The sequence below is a fragment of the Zalophus californianus genome, chromosome 7, assembly GCF_009762305.2.
Source record: "Zalophus californianus isolate mZalCal1 chromosome 7, mZalCal1.pri.v2, whole genome shotgun sequence".
In the NCBI taxonomy this organism is placed as follows: Eukaryota; Metazoa; Chordata; class Mammalia; order Carnivora; family Otariidae; genus Zalophus; species Zalophus californianus.
The window spans coordinates 92,902,716-92,927,590 of NC_045601.1; the positions used below are offsets into that span (position 1 = coordinate 92,902,716).

At 34.5% G+C, this 24,875-nt stretch overlaps 1 protein-coding gene across 3 annotated transcripts in view; it reads left to right on the top strand.

The window, feature by feature from the left end:
* Nucleotides 1-24,875, top strand: part of KHDRBS2 (KH RNA binding domain containing, signal transduction associated 2) — a 600,281-nt gene that overhangs the window by 68,332 nt on the left and 507,074 nt on the right. For all 3 annotated transcript variants that reach the window (XM_027602665.2, XM_027602667.2, XM_027602666.2), the window contains exon 2: nucleotides 19,326-19,453. In XM_027602665.2, coding sequence (XP_027458466.1) covers nucleotides 19,326-19,453 — 128 coding nt within the window. The remainder of the gene's footprint in view (nucleotides 1-19,325; nucleotides 19,454-24,875) is intronic.

A 24,875-nucleotide genomic window follows, 5' to 3' on the forward strand; every position in this document is an offset into this window, starting at 1 on the left:
TAGAATAAAAAAAAAATAAGCTGTGCTTTATAAAAATGTTATTTATTTTTCTAAGGGAGAAAATTTGTTTGATGACTAAGAAATTTCTCATTCAGGCATTGCATCTTAAATTCATTTTATTAAAAACTTTGCTGATTTGGAGGAATAATGTAGGGATACTCTCTCAAAGAATTTATGATGGGGAAAAAAAGGTAGATTGTTAAGAGAATGTAAATGTCAAAATGTAATTGATACAGAAAACCCTGAGGAATCTACACAAAAATATTAGAACTAATAAATAAAAAATATATAAAAAAGTTGCAAGATACATGATTATCCAAAAATAAACTTATTTCTATATCAGAGTTGAAGGATCCAAAAATGATTTAAGAGAATAACTCCATTTACAATAGCATAAAAGGGAATAAAATACTTAAGACTGAAGCTAACAAAATGTGAGGATTGCATGCTGAAAATTACAAAACATTGTTGAAAGACATTAAAGACCTAAATAAATGGAAATGCATCACTTTCATGCTTTGAGAGAGTAAATTATTAAGATGACAAAGTTCCCTTATTGACCTACAAACTCAATGCAACTCCTATCAAAATGCTAGTTGTTTCATGCTTGTATAAACGGGCAAGCTAATCCAAAAATTCACATGAAAATCCAAGATACCTAAATAGTCAAACCAATCATGGAAAACAGGAACAAATATGGAGAGTTCATACTTCTTGATTTCAAAGCTTACCTACAAAGCTACAGTAATCAAAACAGTGTGGTGTTGACATAAGGATGCATTGAAAGATCAACGGAATAGATTTGAAAGTTCAGAAATATGTCTTCACGTTATAGTCAATTGATTTTTGAAAAGGGTGCCAAGAACATTCAGTGTGGAACAAATAGTCTTGTTAAAAAAATGGTGTTGGGACATCTGGATATCCACTTGCAAAAGAATAAAGTTGGACCCCTACTTTACACCATACCAAAAAAAAAAAAAATGAATTCAACATGGAACAAAGACCTAAATTTAAGAGCTGAAATTATAAAATTCTTATGGGAGTAATTTTTGTGACCATGGATTAGGCACTGGATTCTTACATATGACACAAAACTTAGTAGACAAAAAAAAGAGGATATATTAGACTACATCAAAATTAAAACTTGGGTGCAAATGATACCATCAAGGAAGTAAAGAAAAAATGTAGAGATTAGGAGAAAATTACTTGTCTAATAAGAAACTTGTATCCAAGAATGTAAAAAACATGTATAACTCAATAATAAAAAGATATCCAATTAAAAATGTGCAAGGGATTTTAGACATTCCTTCATAGAATATATGCAAATTACAAGCGATCACATTAAAAGATGCTCAACATTATTAGTTATTAAAATGCAAATGAAATTCATAATGAGATACGACTTCATACACAGTAAGATGGTAAAATAAAGACAGACAATAACAAGTGTTGATGAAGATGTGGAGAAATTGGAACCCTCATGCATTGCTGGCAGGATTTTAAAATGATACAGTAACTTTGGAAAACAGTTCAGTGGTTCCTCAAATGTTAAGCAGATAGCTACTGGATGACCGAATAATTCTAGGAATCTATCCAAGAAAACTGAGCACATATATCCCCACACAAAAACTTGCGCACAAATGCTAAAATAGCATTATTTATCAAACCAGTAGAAACAGCCCGGATGCCATTCACTTGATGAATGGGTAAACAAAATGAGGTATATCCATACAATTTAATATTATTTGACTTTTGAAAGGACTGATAGATGTTACAAAATGATCTTGAAAACATGGTAAGTGAAAGAAGCCAGACCTAAAAGAGTACATTTTTCCATGCAAAGTTTATATATTTTTTATGCAAAGTTTAGAATAAGCAAATCCATAGAGACAGAACGTAGATTAGTGGTTGCCAGTAGCTGCAGTCAGAGGAGCATAAGTAGTGACTGCTAATGGGCATGGGGTTTCGTTCTTTCTTTTTCTTTCTTCTTTCTTTCTTTCTTTCTTTCTTTCTTTCTTTCTTTCTTTCTTTCTTTCTTTCTTTCTTTCTTTCTTTTGCTTTCTTTCTTTTTTTTGGTGAATGAAATATTTTAAAATTTGCTAGTGGTGATGGTTTCACAGCACTGTCAATATATTTTAAAAACCTCACTGAACTGTAACTTTAAAAGTTAATTTGTAGAAATGGAACAAATAATCCTAAAATTTGTATGGAACCAGAAAAGACCCCGAATAGCCAGAGGAATGTTGAAAAAGAAAGGAAAGCTGGTGGAGTCACAATTCCAGACTTCAAGCTCTGTTACAAAGCTGTCATCATCAAGACAGCATGGTACTGGCACAAAAACAGACACTTAGATCAATGGAACAGAATCCAGAGCCCAGAAATGGACCCTCAACACTATGGTCAACTAATCTTCAACAAAGCAGGAAAGAATGTCCAATGGAAAAAACAGTCTCTTCAACAAATGGTGTTTGGAAAATTGGACAGCCACATGCAGAAGAATGAACTGGACCATTTCCTTACACCACACCCAAAATTAGACTCAAAAGTGTTGAAAGACCTAAATGTGAGACAGAAATCCATCAACATCCTAAAGGAGAACACAGGCAGCAACCTCTTCGACCTCAGCCGCAGCAACTTCTTCCTAGAAACATCGCCAAAGGCAAGGGAAGCAAGGAAAAAATGAACTATTGGGACTTCATCAAGATAAAAAGCTTTTGCCCAGCAAAAGAAACAGTCCACAAAACCAAAAGACAACCGACAGAATGGGAGAACATATTTGCAAATGACAGATAAAGGCTAGTATCCAAAATCTATAAAGAACTTATCAAACTCAACACCCAAAGAACAAAGAATCCAATCAAGAAATGGGCAGAAGACATGAACAGACATTTTTCCAAAGAAGACATCCAAATGGCCAACAGACACATGAGAAAGTGCTCAACATCGCTCAGCATCAGGGAAATCCAAATCAAAACCTCAATGAGATACCACCTCACACCAGTTCGAATGGCTAAAATTAACAAGTCAGGAAACGACAGATGTTGGCGGGAATGCGGAGAAAGGGGAACCCTCCTACACTGTTGGTGGGAATGCAAGCTGGTGCAGCCACTCTCGAAAACAGTATAGAGGTTCCTCCAAAAGTTGAAAATAGAGCTACCCTACGACCCAGCAATTGCACTACTGGATATTTACCCCAAAGATACAAATGTAGTGATCCGAAGGGGTATGTGCACCCCGATGTTTATAGCAGCAACGTCCACAATAGCCAAACTGTGGAAAGAGCCAAGATGTCCATCGACAGATGAATGGATAAAGAAGATGTGATGATATGAACAAGAATAAAATAAGTGTTGTTTCACTGTGATACTTGCAATTATTGGTCACTAGATAATTAGCAATTGAAGATAGAATGTTACTTCTTTTTGTCCTTCCCAATAACTTACACACAATAAGACACTCTCTGTAACATTTGCTGAGTGAACAAAAGTATTGGACGAAGTAATTGCGCCCTGGAACATGATGAATGTGAAGCAGGTCGTATTCAGTTCTATTTAAATACCTTCTGTTACTGGCATATTAGGAATTTTTAACTCGAGTGAATAATAGCTCACCTTTATTCAATTCAGGAAAATTGATTTTCAAACACAAGGAATACCTAATGTAATTAGACTTTTGAACATCTTGAAAATAAATTAATACAAATTCAAGCACATCTGGGTGTAGTATTTCTGTAAAATTAGTCTAAATGGTGAATAAATGCTGATTTAGATAATTATCAAAGTAAAAGTAGACTCAGGAAAAGGCCTTTTAATTTGAACTGAATGAATGCAAGTTGAGCTGCTGATTTTAAATGTGTTGTTTTCTTTTTATTAAGATAGTATATCTCCAGGTATCTTTGGCAAAAGTAAAGTCTCATTTTTTCCCCACAAACATAGGAGATATGTTCTACTCATGCTCTAGAAATATAGTTGAATATGAATATGAGAAAATCAGAAATAACAGTTATGACTACAGGCTGTTCCCACTTAACACGAGTAATACATTTAAAAAGAAATACATTGAATAAAAATGCTGAGACCTTGTTTTCCAACATTAATGAGAATGTTTTCTCATTACATGAGAACATTATAATGCATAACATATCAACTCGAAAGCTTTAACCAATTTTCTAAAATATAACCCAAATTATAGCTAAATAGCAATATATAAGTAACAATAAGTCATATTTGGTTGTAACATGCTTAAAATATCACTTGATTACTAAACAAACTTCTACCTTCAAAATAATCCAGTTTTTAGACCTCTACCTCTAATACCTTAGCCTTCATCATATCCCACCTGATCTATGTCTCACAACTGGTCTCCCTGCCTCTTCTCTGGCCATTCTACATAAGATGCTGAGTAGTCTCTTAAGAACACAAATAAGATCAAAACTCTGGTAAAATTCTTCAAACTCTTTGCATCACACTTAAAAGAAAATAAAAATTCTAGGTCATGGTGTATCATCTATTATTTCATAATAAATGAACTCAAAATATAACAGCTTAAAATGACAAACATTTATTATCTCACAGTTTCTGTAGGTAAGGAATTTGTGAGAAGCTCAGATGGGTGGCTCTGGCTCAGGGTCTCAGAAGAAATTGCAGTCATCTGAAAGTTTTACTAGGGACAGGGCATCTGCTTCCAAGTTGGCTCCTGTGTATTACCATTAGCTACAGGCATCCAGAACATGGAACTCTACCTAGGGCTAGTTGAGTATTCCCATGACAGGGCAGCTACTTCCTCTAGACACATGATCCAAGAAAACAAGGAGGAAACCACAGAGGTTTTTATGATGTAGTCTTTGAAGTCATACACCATCACTTCTGCCATATTTCATTCATTAAAATTGTGTTACTCCATCCACACGCAGACTACAAGGCCTTCATTCTATTTCTCCTTCTATCTCTCTCCTCTTATCTATACTGTCCTTGTGACAGCTGGTCAAGTATGCCAAATTCTTTGCAGTCTTAGATGCTTTGCACTTGCTGTTCCCTCTGCCTAGCAAACTCTAGATGTTCATGAATTTAACCCCTTACTTAATTCAGGTCTCTGATCACATATTACCTTCTTAAAGAGACCTTTCTTAATCACCCCTATCTAAATATCACACCCCTCTCACCATTTTCTGTGTCATTATGTTTCTTTGAAACATTTATGCCCACCCAGATTCTGTCATAATTTACTTACTCACTTACTTTCTACTTCATTTGTCTGTAAGAGTCAAGAGGGCAGGGATTCTGTCTGTCTGCATTACCACGGTGTGTCTAGTTCCTAGAATGGGGCCTGCCACACAGTAGGCTCTCAGTAAATATTTACTGAATGAAGGGGTTAATGGGTGAGAAGATGAATGATTGATTTCATGGCTAAGAACCACCAAGCAGAAATATGTATCCTGCATTTGTTTTGTTGTGTGCAACTTTGTGTGTGTGTAACTTAGCAAGAACTAAAATCAAAACATTGAATGCATTCAAAGAGGGACAAATCCAAGATTGTGCATGGATATATTTGGAATGAGGAGCAATAAAATATTCTATTCCTTTTAAAAGGCATTAATTTTAAACCTTAAGACTTTGTGTCTGGCAGTTAACAAGGTTGAAAAAATAAACTTGACCTCTTGCCTTTTGTGAAGTACCACCGCTTAGTGTCAGGTGACAATACTATCCAAAAGTTTCAACTATTTTTGATGAGGTTTCAACAAATTAATTCTATACCCTATTCATACTATCGCTATGGGATTATGTTTCTCATTCTTTTTCATTTTGTTCTATTTCTCATTTAAATCAATACATATGACATTTTTAAACATATACATAATGATATTAGTCTGGTAAAGGAAACAAATGTAAATCATGGATATGCCCTCAATAATTAATAGTCTACCTAAAGACTAGGTGTAATCATGTGACAGCATCGGCTGTCATGATCTTTTTTTTAATAAAGATTTTATTTATTATTTTAGAGATAGAGTGCGAGTGCAGGGATGGGCAGAAAGGGAGAGTGAGGAACAAGCAGACTGTACTGCGCATGGAGCCTGACATGGGGTTCAGCCTCACAACCCTGAGATCGTGACCCGAGCTGAAACCAAGAGTTGGATGCTTAGCTGACTAGCCACCCAGGCACCCCTATTGTGATCTTTTAATGATGGAAAGAAAAGAGTTCAGTGAAACCTCATGTCCAGCCATCAAACACAAGTAATAAGATTAGAAGAGCTAATAATAATAGCTCTTATTATGTGTCAGGTACTATACCAAGTTATTTTGGATAACTTGCTTGACTCATTAATCCTCACAACAGTTTTATAAGGATATTATACCCATTTTACAAGCAAACAATGTGGCACAAAATTTTTAAGTAAACTAAGTGAACTCAACTATTCCATGTATGGGATCATTGCCTAGCACAGAGAAAATTTTTAGAAAGCAATAGGTATCATCACTCTTGATGCCATGTGTTCTACAACTAATAAGTAACAGATACAATACTATATTTTGAAGTCTGTGATCTTGAGAATATACTAGGATGCCCTTCCTAAGATTTGGTTCTCATTTTAGGGTGGGTTGGAGGGTGGGTAGGAGGGAACAGATGAAGCCCAGAATGCTTACATGACTTGTCCGAGGCCATAGAGTTAGGTAGGGTGTGGCCTTGTGTTAGGACTGAAAGGTAGTACTGTTGAATATGTAATACATTACTTGAAAGGTAAGAGTTCACAAAGAGAGAAATCCCTGTAAGTTATTCTGTACTCCATGGGGGAGAGGAACTGTGAGCTGAGACTTACAGTGGTTGGAATTTGGAAAAGCAGTCAGGAAAAGGGGTAAGGTGGGTATCAATAGTTTCACAGTTTTAGTGGGTTCAGGGTATTAAAATGAATTAGTAATTAAAATAGTTCATTGTCTATGGTTAATCTTGTTGAAAACAAGTAGTTGGGTTATTTATTTATTTATTTTTAAGTAGGCTTCACACTGGGCGTAGAGCCCAACATGGGGCTTGAACTCACGACCCTGAGACCAAGACCTGAGCTAAGATCAAGAGTCGGACACTTGACTGAGCCACCCAAGCAACCCTGGGTTATTTTTAAATCTAGTTTTACAGTTTCTCTTTCTGTTTCAATTACCAAAATAATTACTTTTGTGTGTACTTAAGTTATTTGCAGAGCTTTACTACTGATTTATCATTACTGAATCTGAAATAGTTATTCATGCCTTCAATAAAAAGGAAAATATTATTCCATGTCTCGGAACATCCTCCCATCCCTTAAGACCTTTTGGAATTGGACTACTATTATGAGCCCTGCTGACCTTGATTCTGAGAGATCCATTATTTGCAACATCTCTTTTGCTAGCATCATTATTCACACATAAGGTTCCCTTCTTATTATTTAAGCTCTGTTTTGTAAGAAACTACCTATTTCATTTTTCCTTGGTGGGAAACAGATTTAGGGCATAATTTCTTCATTTACCTTGTTAGTCATTGGGCTCAGTTCAGGGTCTGTGAAAAAGAGTAAAACAAATCTGCTCAGACATTAAAATATAGAGGGAGACATATGAAACATTGTAATATCAAAACATCATAATTATTGCCAGTGAAGTGTACACAAAATGCTAATTCCCGTAATGTCATCATTTGATAGATTTACTTTCCTTAAAAAAAAAAGGAACTAAGGCTAATTTGCTTAAGATTGTGTAGCTAGCAGGTGACAAACCTGCTATTAACATTCAGAGTTAATGCCAAAGACCACAAACAGAGCTTAGAGAAATTTTGCATTAGTAGAGATTGTTAGCTTAATAATTAATTGTTAATACTGAATATTAATTAATTTTAAAATAAAGTGATATCACTTTTTTCTGAGGTGGGTTTGTGGCAGCTTATAATAAAGCATGTACAAAATAAGGATAAAATGCTATCACAAATTAAATGATCAAAAAGTTGTAAAGAGGGTGAAAAGGAAAAAAAAAATACACAAGAAATCCTTATCCCAGGCAAGTTAGAAGAAGGTGAGTTTTCCTTAAAGACACTCAGCTCTGCGCTTCCTGGAAGCAGGTAAGGCAAGACATAAACCTTAGTTACCCACTCCCCGGAAGGTATATTATATGAGGACAAGTTGCTAAATGGTATTTTTTCTAAAGATTTATTTATTTATTTTGGAGAGAGCATGAGCAGGAGGGAAAAGAGAGAGACAGAATTCCAACCCCAATGTACGGCTCAATCTCATGACCCTGAGATCCATGACCTGAGCTGAAACCAAGAGTTGGATGCTTAACCAACTGAGCCACACAGGTGCCCCATGATGAATGGTATTTTTAAGCAAATCTGGCTCCTTTTTTTAAAAATTTTTGTTTACATTATTAAATGTAAGGCTACACTGAGGACGCTCTTCTCAAATTTTTAAATCCCCTTTTTTCCTATTGTTTTCCTTCTTGTATTTATAGTATATGTTACATTAGTTCTTTGAACTCCTGTTTGTTTATTTGAAAAGGGAAATAATTGTTACCCCATGGAGTTATGCTGCTAAAAAAAAATTACATGTCAAAGTAACATTGATATTTCTTCACCCTTTCTTTGAAACTGAAATTTGAAAGTATGTATCTTTCTGATGAATATCAATGAAGGAAAATTTGTGCTAAATCATTTCCTCAGATTCTTTTATTATTGATGTTAAGCTCATGTTTCAAAACAAACAGTTGTTATTTATGGTATATTTAGCCATTCATTCTAGACTTAGATTTTTAGAATTTGAATGCTGGACTCCTACTGCATTATAGAATACTGATGTCTGAGATTTTACATGGGGGTTTCTAAAAGGAAGATGAAAATTACTCTATATTGCACTCTTTCATTCTATTAACATTAATTGATAAAAGTTTGGTTCTGTATTCAAATACAAACAGCAGAAAACATTTTACTTAGAAACTTAAAGGGTATAATTTGAAGGTGAAATAAGTAGGATAACTTTTGCTCAGTTATATTATGTAAGTCTAAGTTGTTCATGCCCCATTTATAATAAGGACTTCTAATCACTAGGCAGTTTAACATTATTTGTATTATAAAATCTTTTTGGAAAATATCCATAAATAAAAGAATTTTTTACAACCTCTTATTGACTTTTGGTTTTAGACAAAGCATAAATTTCAAAATAACTCAATACTGGCATCATTCCCCATTGTTATATTTAAAGGTCATTTACATTTTATGGACAATAACTTGTTTTCTTCCCAGACTAATTCCATGTTCTTTGCTTCAATATATTATACAATTATACCTTGCATATAAATGTTCTTTTCTCTCATATTGCATTAAAAATTATTTTCAAAATCTATTTGGAAATTAAATATATCTTGATTCTTTCAAATTTCCCTAGAACTAGAAGTTACTTGAATTTTAGAATTATAAGTACTCAGAACAGCATGTATTTCACTCTGTGAAAAAATTTAGGCACAAAAATAATTTAAGCATAACCATGCTCTATGTAATTTGTTTGACTAAGAACATATTTATTATTATTTAGTATATAGTTCTAACAAGATTAGTTATATGATTTCTTGGTGAAAATAAATCTGCACACACACACACAAACACAATCAATGTTATTGCTAGGAACACTTATCTAGGGACTGTCCTTTATTTTTCTCTCCCTCCCCCTTCACTTCCTATCTATATGTTAGGAGAGGATGTTTTACCTTCAAGATTTATCCCAAGTCTGGTTACTGGTGACTCTTCAACCTCAATCTTGTATGCTAAGTCTCCCTCATTATTTCCGGGCTTTTACTCTTTTCCTTCTATACTTAATCCTCCACACATGAGGTAGACTATAATTCACGAGTATTTATTGAATTAACGAAAGAATAATGTCATTACTCACATTGATTAGCTTTGATAGAATATCTGACATTCATCGTAAAGTCCCTCAATCATGCAAAGCATGTTCTCTCTGAAATGACTGGGAAATAAGGAATTTATTTTAGAAGGATCACTTAAAATATGCTAATGCCCAATTTTAATTTTGGTTTTAAGAGAAAAGTTCATTTATGTTAAATAACTAATTGTTCATGAAACAAGTAATTGATTTCTCTGTTATTGTGTAATTATATGTCATTTATATTTAAAAATATGAATCTCTATAATGTGCAAGTTACAAAAATAAATTTAACCACAAATAAAATAACTTGTGTAAAGCATTGCTATACAGATGCAGCCTAACACATCAGTTTTATGGCTACTGATGTTTCTAAAATCTTAAGCCAACTGTATTCTGGAGGTCAGAAAAATGCTAGGTTGAAGTGTATGGGAGACTATCGTTAAAAACTCAACACACCCAGTTTAGAAAGTATGAATTACGGCGGCGCCTGGGTAGCTCAGTTGGTTAAGCGATGGACTCTTGGTTTTGGCTCAGGTCATGATCTCATGGGTGGTAAAATACAGCCCAGCCTGGGCTCCACACTCAGTGGGGAGTCTGCTCAGGGATTTCCCTCCCTCTACCCCTACCCTTGCTGGTGTGTGTGTGTGTGTGTGTGTGTGTGTGTGTGTGTGTGTGTGTGTGTGTTTGAGCATGCACATGCATGCTCTCAAAGTGGATAAATAAATCTTTAAGAAAGTATGAATTATGACTTCAGAAAAAAAAATCACATGTATTAAGAAAGTGACTGGAATATGGAGGTATAAATTCAGATATTCAAATAGAATCCCCTTCACTGAAATTTTATTCATTATTTTCAGAATGAGTTTAATCTAAACTTTAAACGAATTGACATTGTTTATGCTTGGGGCTATAGAATATACTAAACTACAAACATAGGGCAGATATTAAAAATATTTTAAAAAATATTAGCAAAATGAAAAGCCATTCTTGATACATAAGAATTATAGAATATGATTCTTCAGTCTAGCCAGTTGCATTCCCTATTTCTCTTTAATGCTTTCTTAATCTGGAGATCAATTTCTGGCTTCCTCTTCAGTCAAATTTTGCCTTATGGCTCTAGTGCAAACATTGCTTTGGTCCTTTTAAATTTAATATATAATAATGAGAATAATAATAAAAACAACAGTGCTTTTGACAGACACTTTTCTAAGCACCTTGCTCATATTAACTTAGTTAATCCTTACAATACACCAAGAATTCTTTCCTAGTTTGTAGGTGTAAAACTGAGGCAGACATATGCTGCTCATATTCTAAAGCCAGAGTTTTTTGTCTTGCTTTCTGTTTTTTGTTTTTTATTTCTTTGTTTTTTAAGCCAGAGTTTTAACCACTGTCTGGAACTAATTTTTTAGCAATTACTTCTAGTCCATTAAATCTTGCATTATTGTTGGCACCTGTCAGTCTCAAAATCAGTCTCTCTCTCTCTTTCCTTCTCTTTTCCACCCTTTTTCCCTCTACTTCTCCTCCTTCTGCCTATCCCTCTCCCTCAGATCAGAATATTGAGCTAGTCACAGTCCTCAATTCAGGTGACATTATCATATAATTCTTTTATGAAACAGTTTCTTGAATTGTAGTTTTTGGTTTCTTCAGTTTTATTGCTTTAGTCTTCAACTTCTTGAAGCTCCAGGTATTGGTACCTTGGTCATCATTACCTGTCTTTTACATCTTTCATTTTCTCTCAAATCTTTTTAACTTTCTGATTTTATAGTAGTGCTTAATTCTTTCCTCTGATTTTATTTCTCTTCTTTTGCCTATTTGGTCTTGTTTTATTTCTAGTTTATTTTTCATTTATGACATAAACTCTTTCTAGTTCATTCCTGAGCTCTGATAGCACTTTTTACATGTTCCTCTAATTTATTGGTTCTTACATAACCCATCTATTTCTGATATATACCCCTCTTTTATTACTTTTGTAGTTCCACTTTCTTCCCATCATTTAATATATTTTTCTGCTTTGTTATCATGTTTCTCTCCTGCTTTCACTTTTTCTTTTTTTTTTGATGGTTTTGAGACATAAGTTTTTTTTTTTAAGATTTTATTAATTTATTTGACAGAGAGAGAGAGAGACAGTGAGAGAGGGAACACAAGCAAGGGCAGAGGGAGAAGGAGAAGCAGGCTTTCTGCTGAGCAGGGAGCCTGATGCCGGGCTCGATCCCAGGACCCTGGGACCATGACCTGAGCTGAAGGCAGACGCTTAACGATTGAGCCACCCAGGCACCCCCTGCTTTCACTTTCCGTCAATACATTATTTAGTTCATTTTCCTTTTTTGTTTTCTTATATAATACACTTGTATGAGTTTCTCATTTTAATGTTTAAATGAGAAATTTTGCCTGTGCTTTTAGGAGGTTTCTCTTGGAATAGACTGTTCAGCTAGGGTGTTGTCCTTGCCTTATGCTCCCTTAGGACTTTGCTTGAAGCAGTTTTTCCCCTCTCAGGAAGGGACTTATTCTTAAAGAAAGACATTTTTGTTTTCTAAGATCCTGGAGTGCTTTTGCTACTATAGCACTGTCAGCTTTTTCCTCACGCATTGTATAGTCTCCATCGTTTAGCTTTTTCCTCATGCATTATATAGTCTCCATTGTTTACTTCACAATCACTCATCCTTTGGAGCTTGTGTAGTCTTGTCCCAGTTTTATGTTTTTCTTTCTTTTTTTCTTTTCAGATCACCGAGAATTCTACATTATAGTTCATCTTTTCTTTTGAGATACTTGCTTGAAATTTCTGTGTTCTAGGACTCTTGGAGCCATCTAAATTTTCCTTTTTCATTTCTCCACAATCTACCTCACAGGACCCAGTAGAGTTCCTACTATTTTCAGTGTTTTCAGAAACCCACTTTTTATATAGAGTTCTTGTAGATCATCTGGATTATGGGAATATTTTCAGAGTTTAGTTTTTTTTTTCTTTAATTATCCTAGGCATTTGTCTTATTTTTATAGGAGAATTAGGTGAGGTTAAAAATCTAAGCCATTGGGGGTGCCTAGTTGGCTTAGTTGGTTGAGCGTCCAACTTCTGATTTCAGCTCAGATCATGATCTCAGGGTCATGAGATCGAGCCTTTCATGGGGCTCCTCGCTCAGTGGAGAGTCTGCTTAAGAGTCTCTCTCTCTCCTTCTCCCTCTGCCCCTCCCTATGTACTCTCTCTCTCTCTAAAAAAAAAAAAAAAAAAGAATAAATCTTTAAAAAAATCTAGGGGCAGTTGGGTGGCTCAGTCGGTTAAATATCTGCCTTCAGCTCAGGTCATGATCTTGGGGTCCTGAGATTGAGACCAGCATTGGGCTCCCTTCTCAGCGGGGAACCTGCTTCTCCCTCTCCCTCTGCCTCTTCTGCCTCTCCCCCTGCTTGTGGACTTTCTCTTTCTCTGTCAAATAAAATAATAAAATTAAATAAAAAATATCTAAGTCTAAGTCATTGGAGGGAAATGGAAGTCATAGAAATACATTTGTTCTGTTTGTGGGAATGTACGTACCATATTTTATAGAACAAAATAGTAGCATTTCATCAAATTAAGTATGTGCATAATTTAGGAACCAAAATTCCACTCATATACATATTACAAAGAATTCTCACATACCTCTTCCATTCCAAGATGGATCCAGTATAGGAAAAAAGATTACATTAATTTACAGCTAACTTTTAACCCAACAACAGAGAATATTTACCCATTCCAGGTAATGTTTATAAGTCCTGACCAAAAATTTACCCACTAAGAATTCCTTCATTGAATTCTAAAATATAGAAATAATACTAACAATGCAATTTAAAAAAAAAGAAATTAGGGATGCCTGGGTGGCTCAGTCGTTAAGCATCTGCCTTCGGCTTAGATCATGATCCCAGGGTTCTGGGATCCAGTCCCACATCTCCCTCTTCCTGCCACTCCCCCTGCTTGTGTGCTCTGTCTCTCTCTGACAAATAAATAAATAAAATTTTTTTTAAAAAAGAGAAAGTAATATCAAAGTAAAAGACTGACTCTGCCATCTGGACATTTTTAAAAGTGGTATTAAACACTAAACAACACTTTGAGAATAACAAAATTAAACTGCAGAAATTATGCAAAGAAATTATAATTGAAGCACAACTAATCAGAATAAACAGGCATAACTAAAGAAGTTTTCTAAAGAAAATTCATAGTATTAAATATTTCTATCAATAAAAATATAAAAGAAAATAAATGAATTAAATATGCAAATTCAAAAGTTTTAAAAAATAAAATAAACCAAGAAAAAGCACAATTAAGAAATTATGTGCCCAAAGGAAATGAGGGAAAAGTGAGGCAAAAGCAGAACTAAAAATGCCTTTCAAAATATCTTCATACCTGAAATTTACAAAAATCACTAACCAATATGAATGAAGATGCAAATAAGAAGAAGGAATCTTGTGTTTGTGAATTGGAAGACAATATTGATAAGATGTCCATAATACCCTAAGAAATCTACAGATTCAGTGCAATGCCTATTATATCCTAAAGACATTTTTTTTTTGCAGAAATAGAAAAAAAATTCCAAAACTTATATGGAATCTCAAGAGACTCCAAATAGCCAAAATAATTTTGAAAAAGAAAGACAAAGTTGGAAGCTTCACACATCCTGTTTTCAAAATATAAGACATTATAAAAAATTATATATAATACATTGTATATATACCACATCTTTTTCCATTCATCAGCCAAAGGACATTTGGGCTGTTTTCATAATTTGGCTATTGTAGATAATGCTGCTATAAATATCAGTGTGCATGTATCCCTTCGAATTAGTATTTTTGTATTCTTTGGGTAAATACCTAGTAGTGCAATTGCTGAATTGCAGGGTACTTTTATTTTTAACTTTTTGAGGAACCTCCATACTGTTTTTCCAGAGTGGGTGCACCAGTTTACATCCCCACCAACAGTGTAAGAGATAAAAAAAGAGAGAGGCAAACCAAGAAACAATCTTAACTATAGAGAACAAACTGATGGTTACCAGAGGGGATGTGGATTGGAGCATGGGTTAAATAGGTGTTGGGGATTAAGGAGTGTGCTTCTGATGAGCACTGGGTATTGTATGGAAGTATTGAATCACTGTATTGACACCTGACATGCTACAACATGGCTAAACCTTGAGGACATTATTGCAATGTACGTTAACTAACTGGAATTTAAATAAAAACTTAAAAAACACCCCCCAAAACAAAACAAAACAAATATATATATATATATATATATATATATATATATATATATATATAATACAGTGCAACAGTAATGATGACAGTGTGATACCGGCATAAAGACAGAAATATAGACCACTGACACAAAATACAGGGCCCAGAAATTACCCTTGTGTATATGGTCAAATGTTCTTCAACAAGGGTGCCAAAAATACAAAGGGGAAAGGACAGTCTCTTCAAAAAAAGTGTTGGAAAAACTGGATCTCCACCTGCAAAAGAATGAAGTTGGAGTCTTGTCTTACACCATACATACAACCTAACTCAAAGTGGATTATAGACCTAAAAGTAAGACCTAAAACTATAAAACATCTGGAAGGAAACATAAGAGAAAAGCTTCAGGACATTAGATTTGTCAATGATTTCTTGGATATGGCACCAAAGGCACAGGCAACGAAAGTAAAAATAAGTGGGATTATATCAAACTGAGAAACTTCTGCGTATCGAAAGAAACAATCAGCAGAGTTTAAAGGCAACCTATGAAATAGGAGAAAATATTCACAAATCATATATCTAATCATTGTGCAAAATATATAGTGAAATTCTACAACTCAACAACAATAAAACACATAACCCAATTAAAAATGCGGAGAGAACTTCAATAGATAATACCGCATAAAAGAAATACAGATGGTCAACAAGCATATGAAATGATGCTCAGGAGAAATTAAAATAAAAACCACTGTGAGATATCACCTCACACCCATTAGTGTGGCCGCTATAAAAAGAACAGAAAATACGAAGTGTTGGCAAGGATGCAGAGAAATTGGAACTCTTGGGCACTCTTGTTGGTAATATAAAATGCAGTCACTATGGAAAATAATATGGAGGTTTCTCAAAATATTAAAATGGAATTGCCATATGATCCAACAACCCCACTTCTGGGTATATATCCAAAATAATTCAAAGAAAGATCTCAAAGAGATACTTCCACACCCATGTTCATCGAAGCATTATTCACAATAGCCAAGAGAAGGAAGCAGCTCAGATGTCCACTGATGGATGAATGGATAAAGAAAATGTAGTATATATCTACCATGGAATGTTTAAAGACTTTAAAAAGGAGGAAATCCTGAAACATGCTACAACATGGCTAAACCTTGAGGACATTATGCTAAGTGAAATAAGCCAGTCATAAAAGAGCAAATACTGTGCTTTTCTACTCATGTGAAGTATCTAAAGCGGTCAAGCATAGAAACAGATAGTGAAAAGCTGGTTGCCAAGGCCTGTGGGAAAGGGATGGAAAATGAGTGTTAAATGGGTCTAGAATTTCAGTTTTCAAGATCAAAAAATTTAGCATTTTCTGTTCTCCTTTCACATTTTATCTGTTAGTAGCCATATTCATTCAAGAATTTTTTTAGCATTCCTTGTCTTATTTTTTGTGGCTCTCTCCACAGTACTAAATTTATGAGATTACAACAGAATTAACTTTTGGTCATGGGTGTATTCTCTTGTAACCACTGGGATTTAACATAAGCCTGCCTTAATATAGAATGTGTTTTCCCAATAATATGGAAGCTAAATTTAAAGAGAGACCATATAAACAAGTATAAAACATTGTTCAACTCCTCTACGCAAAACTGTTTAGTTATTGCTAGATGACAATGGGTGCCTTTAAATTTTTATGGGTACCTGTATTGTCTAAACATTCCACAATGAACATGCATTAATTATGAAATAAGTATTTTAAACTAAAATTAGAAAGGAAGTATGTTGTATACAATGTTTTCTCTGGTTTTAAAATCAGGCAAATTTGGCTTATACCATTCTTTTTTTTTTTTTTTAGATTTTATTTATTTATTTGACAGAGAGATAGAGGCAGAGAGCACAAGCAGAGGAAATGGCAGAGGGAGAGGGAGAAGCAGGCTCTGCACTGAGCAGGGAGCCTGATGCGGGACTCGATCCCAGGACCCTGGGATCATGACCTGAGCCAAAGGCAGACGCTCAACCATCTGAGCCACCCAGGCGCCCCTGGCTTATATCATTCTTATACTATGCAGTTGACAAATGCAGTTACTGAGCTATTAGTAATGTAGATATGTCAAGAAAGACAAGATAACTCCCTGAAAGAATCAGAAGGGCAAAAGATATATCAATATTTTTTAAAAGAAAGTGTAGAAATGAGCAGAAAAAGCAGTGGAAATGCTTTTATTCAGCTCCATTTCTTCATGGAAAATTTATTGGAATTAATCATTGATTGATCAAATTGCAAACATCTAAAAATGCCAAGGGTAGTAGTAGTTTTGTAGAGAACAAATAATGTCAGACGAGTTCGATTTATTTTATGACAGAGTGACAAGGGGGAAACCGTACATTTAATAGATTGGGGATTGAGTCGGTTGTCCCACATTACAATTGCCTCAGCAAACTAGAAAGTATTGTATTAGATAGGCGCATGTACCCAGAGGGCAGTGATCATAAGTTCACTGTCAGTATCAGAAGATAGAATGGATATTCTTTCTTTGCAATTGTCAGAGTTCTGTATCTAATAATTATATAAGGGATTGAAAAGCCTGGATAGTGAATGCTTCTTGGTTGAAAACGATAGTCAGTTAAAGTGGCTTGTTAATAATCTGGAGTGGAAAAGTAAGAATCTGATGCCATCATTCTAAGTAGAATTTATAGACATATTACATATAGCTTCTTTTCAACCAGCACTGTTTAAGATAATCGTTGTTAGGGAAATTACAGCATATACCTGAAAAAAGTGATTGTAAATGACTTGTGCAAACTATGCAGTATAGCATTCATTCCATTATCTGAGTAGACAATATAATGTTACTTCAAAAAGTTTTTTTTTGACAATTCCACGTGAGCCAAATAAACAATATGCTAAAAGATTTCCATCTGAATGTTACAGTGATTTTATATAAGGTATGTGAAATCATTTTGGAAAAGATGCTAATTACAAATAAAACAACAAAGAACAAAGCTGTTAGATGCAATACAGTATTCCTTTTACCTCCAGAAGTAGTCAGATCTTTAAAAAATAATTGTTTCAAAATGCAATATAAATTCGTATGAATTGAGAATTTCCATACTTAATGGATATCATCACCTTTCCTTTACTCCAAAATTACAGAAACAAAATGTTCTTGTTCTGTCTCTAAGAAAACTGAAAAACATGTCTTAATAGCTTGATTTATTCTTTACCTCCACACATAAATATGCATGTACATATATGTTCATTTTCTAATTATTTTTTCCCATCAGAATATAGATTCCATAAAAGCAGAGACATTTTCTTGTCTTCTGTTTTATCTGTGGTACCCCCAGTAGAGGTTTAAAAATCTTTTTAAACTAATTTTAAAAAGAAAGAATAGATAAATATTGTACATTTGCTCAAAAATATCCATTTTGGGAATAGTCTCATAAGGCAAAAGTAGTGATTCTTTTTAAACATGGACAGATAGTTTCATAATGATGAATATGAATGATAACATTTACAGATATAATCTTTTAAAGACTTTGCTGTGACCTCCTTTTTAATTACCTTTAAGTTTTGTTAGAATATAAAATAACATGCTATTTATCTCTACTATCCTATTTGAAAATAGATGATTATTATTTTCCATTATTTTTTGTAAGAATAATTCTGAGTAAAAATGAAACATAACCTTAAAATATATTTTGTTCTATTTATTGTCCCTGGGAAAGTTATGTTCATTTAGATATTTCAAATTGCTAAAGGGCATATTCTTCCTTGTGTTTTGTTTGAAGATGCTAAAAATTAAGTTCATCATTTGTTTCATGGAAGACAGTCACATCTTCAATGGTAACTTTTTAGTTTTAATTGACAGAGGTCATCTTTCTTTTTAAGATTTTATTTATTTATCTGTCAGAGAGAGAGAGAGCAAGTGAGAGAGCATAAGCAGGGGGAGCAGCAGAGGGAGAGAGAGAAGTCCTGCTGAGCAGGGAGCCTGACGCGGGGCTTGATCCCAGGACCCTGGGATCATGACCTGAGCCAAAGGTCGATGCTTAACCGACTGAGTCACCCAGATGTCCTGACAGAGGTCACCTTAACCTGTGGTAGCAGCATGCACATAGCTGTTAACAGGTGTTTCAATTCTGTCAAGGGTTTTCAAAATCTTTTTTAAGAAGGCGAGTAATAAGAACAATCATATTTATGACTTCTCATTTTGCTTACTGCTTTTTCTTGCAATTTTTTTTTCAGAAATTGAAAAATTTCAAGGTTCTGATGGAAAAAAGGAAGATGAAGAAAAGAAATATCTTGATGTCATCAGCAACAAAAACATAAAGCTCTCAGAAAGGGTATTGATTCCTGTCAAGCAATATCCAAAGGTACTGCAATATATGCTCTGTTTTCATAGAATTAAGAAAAAAATGATAAAAATAAGACTTGATGAATGTTTATTCATTGTCTTTCATGAAATATTTAAAACTTCAATATATTATATACACATATATATGATACTGATCTAGAGGAAGGAGAAGTCTTTGAAAGTACAACAATTGAGAACAATTTTCAACCAAAGACCATAGCACTTTTATTCAGTGAATATGGGAAGCATATTTAGATATTTTAATTATTTATTTAACATGTAAATGGTTCAACATTTGTCCAAATATACATACTCACTTGATTATGTTTTGTTTCATGTTATAATGTATAGTCCTATTATAAGAAGGAGTAGAATTAATGATACTAAATATACATCATTAGCCAGTCCACAGGAAATTATTATAACCAGGAAAGTCTTCTAGTCTTTATTAGACCCTTAGACTATAACCTCTAGTCTCTTGTAGTCAGGGTTCATTTATAAAAGTAATTACCATACTGTTCTCTTGAGAGTACTTTTTCACTAGGCATTTTCTTATCATATGAGATTTGTATCACCAGAATCATGACACAGCATTCAATGGCATGGTCTCATCACTTATATTCAGAAATTCCAGTGGGTAAAAGGACTTCCTTTTTTTAAATAAATTAAGTATGCTAACAATGGAAACTCAGACTCAAGCTGGTAATTTACTTTCTGAAGAGTAAATCTAAACAAGGACTATGTAATTATCCTAATAATAAAGATTACAGAAATAAATGCTGTAGTTTTTACCAATTGTCTTCTAATATGATAAATTTTAGTAAATATTATTAAGTGGACTGTTGTGTTTATAATTATTTCAAACAGGAATAAATTGTTGCAGCCCACCAAACCAGAAAATTTAACTTTCAGATGAGGTTTTTGGGCATGCAAGTGTTTTGTTTTTTGTGGGGTTTTTTTAGCTAGATTTACTCTATTGCAAGAAAAGTGCATTCAATCGATATATATTTTACAATTAAATTTTTTCAGACTTATTCCATAATCATGTTTTTATGAATATCAAATTAGGCAAAGAAATGTACATAAAAATGTTTACTTAGTAATGAAATGTGGTGGAAATGTGGGTATGAAGAAAAATGTCTTTTTTTAAAGGAATTTGATTAATCCATTATGAAGTACAAGATTCTCTCTCTAAATCGTATATTTAAATATTATATAACTTGATATTGTTTCTCAGAATAACACTTGTCCATTCTCTGGATATGGGAAAGCCAGTGACAGACTCAGTATCTCCTTCTCAATAAAATGCAGCTCTGTATCTCTGACCAAATCAGGTTGGCAAGATATAAGAGGCATTTCAAGTCCTGGTGGCTTTTCAAGTGACAGCATGAGTGATTTCATACTGAAGATTGCAATAGTCTATATTTGATGCGTGATGATGAATATTGAAACAAGACTACTGTATATATAGTGTCTAATTTTTGTGTGAGATTTAATTTCATAATTTACGGGAAGATGACCAAATAACAACTGCCTATTTGTATTGAAACAGACCATATCTCACTAGCAAATTATTGTACCTCCTAGAATTTTTAGAATCGCAGAATGTTTACACTGGGACTAACTTTCAAAATCACAGAATATATAAAACCTTTATTTTCCAAATGAGGTAACTGGGAAATTATGAATTACTCAAAGACATATCTTTGTTTTAGATGGAGCAAGTGAGGTTGCTGTTATTGTAGATTCTTCACTTTTTTGGGAGCCATTACATTTTTAAGTTGACTGATAATGCTCACATTTTTATATTAGTTGTTCATGTAAAATGGAAGAATGTGAGGAATGAGCGCTCCTAATGATTAGTACTTTTATGGAATATTATCAAGTAACGATTTATGCCTTAGAAAATTTGCCATTTTTAATTGATGAATAGAATGCTAAATCACTTTAAATTATTTTTAAAGGGATGTGCATTTCATACATCCAGTTATCACAATGAGAGAAGTCTTAGAGCCCTTTTACAGAAAAAGGTACTGAGAAACAGAACAGAACAGAATCATCTATCAAGTTGACCTACATTTGTTTTCGTTTGCTTTTATAGTATAACAAATTAAAACCAACATTCTGAAAACCGGATTTTATTTCAAAAGTGGTGATTCCCTCCTGCTGAGTGATTATTGCCCACCTCTCACAAAAATATCAGTGGGGTTAAGATTATAGTCACTGCACTTGAGCCATATTGGGTGTACATTTGGGAGCTGTAAAGTATGTGGTGTGTGATACTATGAACGGTTGAGCGGAGCACAACAGTATTTATGGATTTAAAGTTTAATCTTTTATAATAAAAAGTGATTTATCCCTCAGGGGGTACATTGTAGAAAGACCTACTTTTCACAGTTTCCCTCAGAGCCATCTCTCCCCTTGATGCCTGCTGTCTGTTTGGTCCAGTAATTAGTGTGGTGATGACACAGTCTCCTCCAACAAAGGGCGATAAAGAACTATGGGACTTCTTGAGGAAATGACCTGATCCTGACTTTACTACATGACCTTTTTGGGTAGATTTGATTTCAGTTAGTCTCCAGTATCAAGTTAATTTGCTGACTTAATTGAGTAACACAAGGAATTGAAAGACGTTTAAGATTTTGAATTATGGAAAATATAAAAATGCTGTTCAAACATGTTAAGAATGATTTATTTAGCTCTCGTGCCTTATGTTTAATCACTTATTTGGGGGGGAACATGTCATATTATCAAATTATTATAATGAACAGCTTTTCTTATTTGTTTTTAATATTTTTGTTTGCAACAAGATTAGTCAAGAAATAGACTATGCACATCTATTGTTTGCTCTGACAGATGTTTCAGAATCAGTGCAATTATTTCTTGGTAGTCAAGTCTCCAAGGAGGCAACCTGTGGCAGTATGTTCCTCTGTAATCCTAAGAGATTCATGCAGAAGATCCTGGAGAGATTCATGCACAAAATTCACTGTTGTTAACATGAACTCTTTCTCCCTAAATCCATACCTACTGTATTTCATAGTCTAATACACAGTTATTTTTAAAAATTTTAACATCTCCATCTGGTATGCATATTCTAATCAGGATCATTTTACAGTCCCTGTCGGGCAAGCAGTGGTCATAACTCATAAAAAGTTGTCTGCAAACTTGGCCCACGTAAACTTGGCCATACCTTCTTGTATCCAGTTGTTTACTGTGTTGAAAAAAATGGGAATTGAGTTTCGTCGCTGTTCAAAATGTCTTCAAAGAGGGGCGCCTGAGTGGCTCAGTCGTTAAGTGTCTGCCTTCGGCTCAGGTCATGATCCCAGGGTCCTGGGATCAAGCCCCCCATCAGGCTCCCTGCTCGGCGGGAAGCCTGCTTCTCCCTCTGCTACTCCCCCTGCTCGTGTTCCCTCTCTTGATGTTTCCTTCTGTCAAATAAATGAATAAAATCTTTAAAAAAAAATAAAATAAAATGTCTTCAAAGATTGCGTTAGGTTTAGTGTTGACATGCAAAGCTATGACATATCCAAGAAAAGAATAGAACCGTAGCTTGGGGTATCAATTTGGTATTAGTGAAGACAATATTCATCATTGGAAGAAAGAAAAATAGCATGATTTCTTGGTCCTCCACCAACAAGTGCCTTAGAGGACCTAAGAAACAAAGATACATATATAAGTGGCTAAAGGTGTATTGCGTTTTGTTACTGCTAGACATGCAGAAGGACCGTGCCTCACAATCGTGGGCAAATTGAGAGGGCCATGGGCGGATGGGAAGGCGCCGCCTGCCCTCGCGGGAGATCTGCTTGTTGCTTGTGACTATACCTATTTGGCCACCTGGGCAATCCAGCCTCTCAACGCCTTTTAAAACTGTCTTTTGATGTTGCCTTCAGAATCCTCTGAAATGCATCAGACCTTGCCTTCAATTAAATTTGCCTCGAGGCCCACTTTTTATTTCTCAACTTGAGTTACTGCCAACTTTTAAAAGCAGTAGATCGCCAGGAGTGTAAATTGGCCCCAAATTTGGCCCCCTTTAAGATCAAACGCAGCTACGTTCCCCAGTGCTGCTTTTCAAATCAATTCCTTATGTAGATTAATGCAGAAAATGAAAGTTCCAAAATATGCTCAAAAGCACCACACTTGCCCTATATTTCAGTTACTCTGCTCTGTCCCAGAGAGAGAGGCTTGCCTTTGTGCCTGGCTGGAACCAGTCTCTGAAACCTGGCGTGTCTTCTCACGGAGCTTGTTTCTTTCTCTGTACTCCAAAAGATGAAAACCCCAAGCCAAATTCTCGATGAGTGTTACTTTTTTCTAACTTTCTAAGTAATTATCAGATCACTTAAGAAGAGGTAATAGAGACCCTGAGTTACTAACTGTGGAAACTATGACCGTATTTCAAAGCCAGTATAACCTCCTACAATCTTGGAAACCCTCCCTATTTTTCTAAGCAATGTGGTTTTCCAAAAGCCACTCAGTAGCTTACATCTTAAACCTGTTTTATCTTTACCAGACAGAAACTATTGCATAGCGTTGCTTTTTACTTTTCTAAAGGAAATGGAAGAGAGGATTTGATCGGGCTTTGTGATTTCACTTTCATTCATATCAGTTTCCAAGTCTCTCACCTGTGAATGTAAATCTCAATTGGAAAATAGCATGATACTCGGAGTCACATTTTCTATGAAAAATAAAAACATTCCAAAATACTATGGACTGCATTCTCTCCAGTAGAATGGCACCTGAAATAACTGTGTTTTCTGGCAAAATTTAGAAATTTATGGTGATATTGTCTAGTCCTTGTCTTTCCCAATAACTCTCTTGTAACTAATGCACATCCCATGTATTTCAGTATTATTTTCCATTTGGTACTTAAATTTTTTGTCTCCATGTAACCCTGACCCATGTGTTCCTAATCCTGAATTATGTTCTTCTCTCCACATCCTTTTTAATGGGCTCAGCACAACCTCACAAAATATGTCCTCATACTTCTCAAAATAATCTCTCCTTTCTATGTCTAGATCTCTTAGAGGATCTTCAGTCTATTTTAATCTGTTGTTTCCTTTCTGCCAGGTTATTTCACATTTACCCTCAACTGGAAAAACTGTAAACTACTTCAAAAGGATAATTAAAATGCAAGTGCCTTTTGAAATGTGTCCAAATCTATATCCTTACTCAGGGGTTCCTTGAGAGTGAAAAGATCTTCCACCTCATGTCCCTTTCTATAATCTGACCATTCTTCATTCGCTTACTTGTTCATTTATTTGTTTAATTCAGCAAGCCTTCAGTGAGTTTCTCTGTACCCATAGAACATAGATAGCTCTTCTGTCATTTCTTTTGTTGTTGCAGTAGAAGTGGCTTCTCATATAGATAGATCTTTTAAAAGACTAGAGAAGAGAGATCACTTAATATCAAGAGGCACTACATTAGCAGTCTAATGGATTCCATAT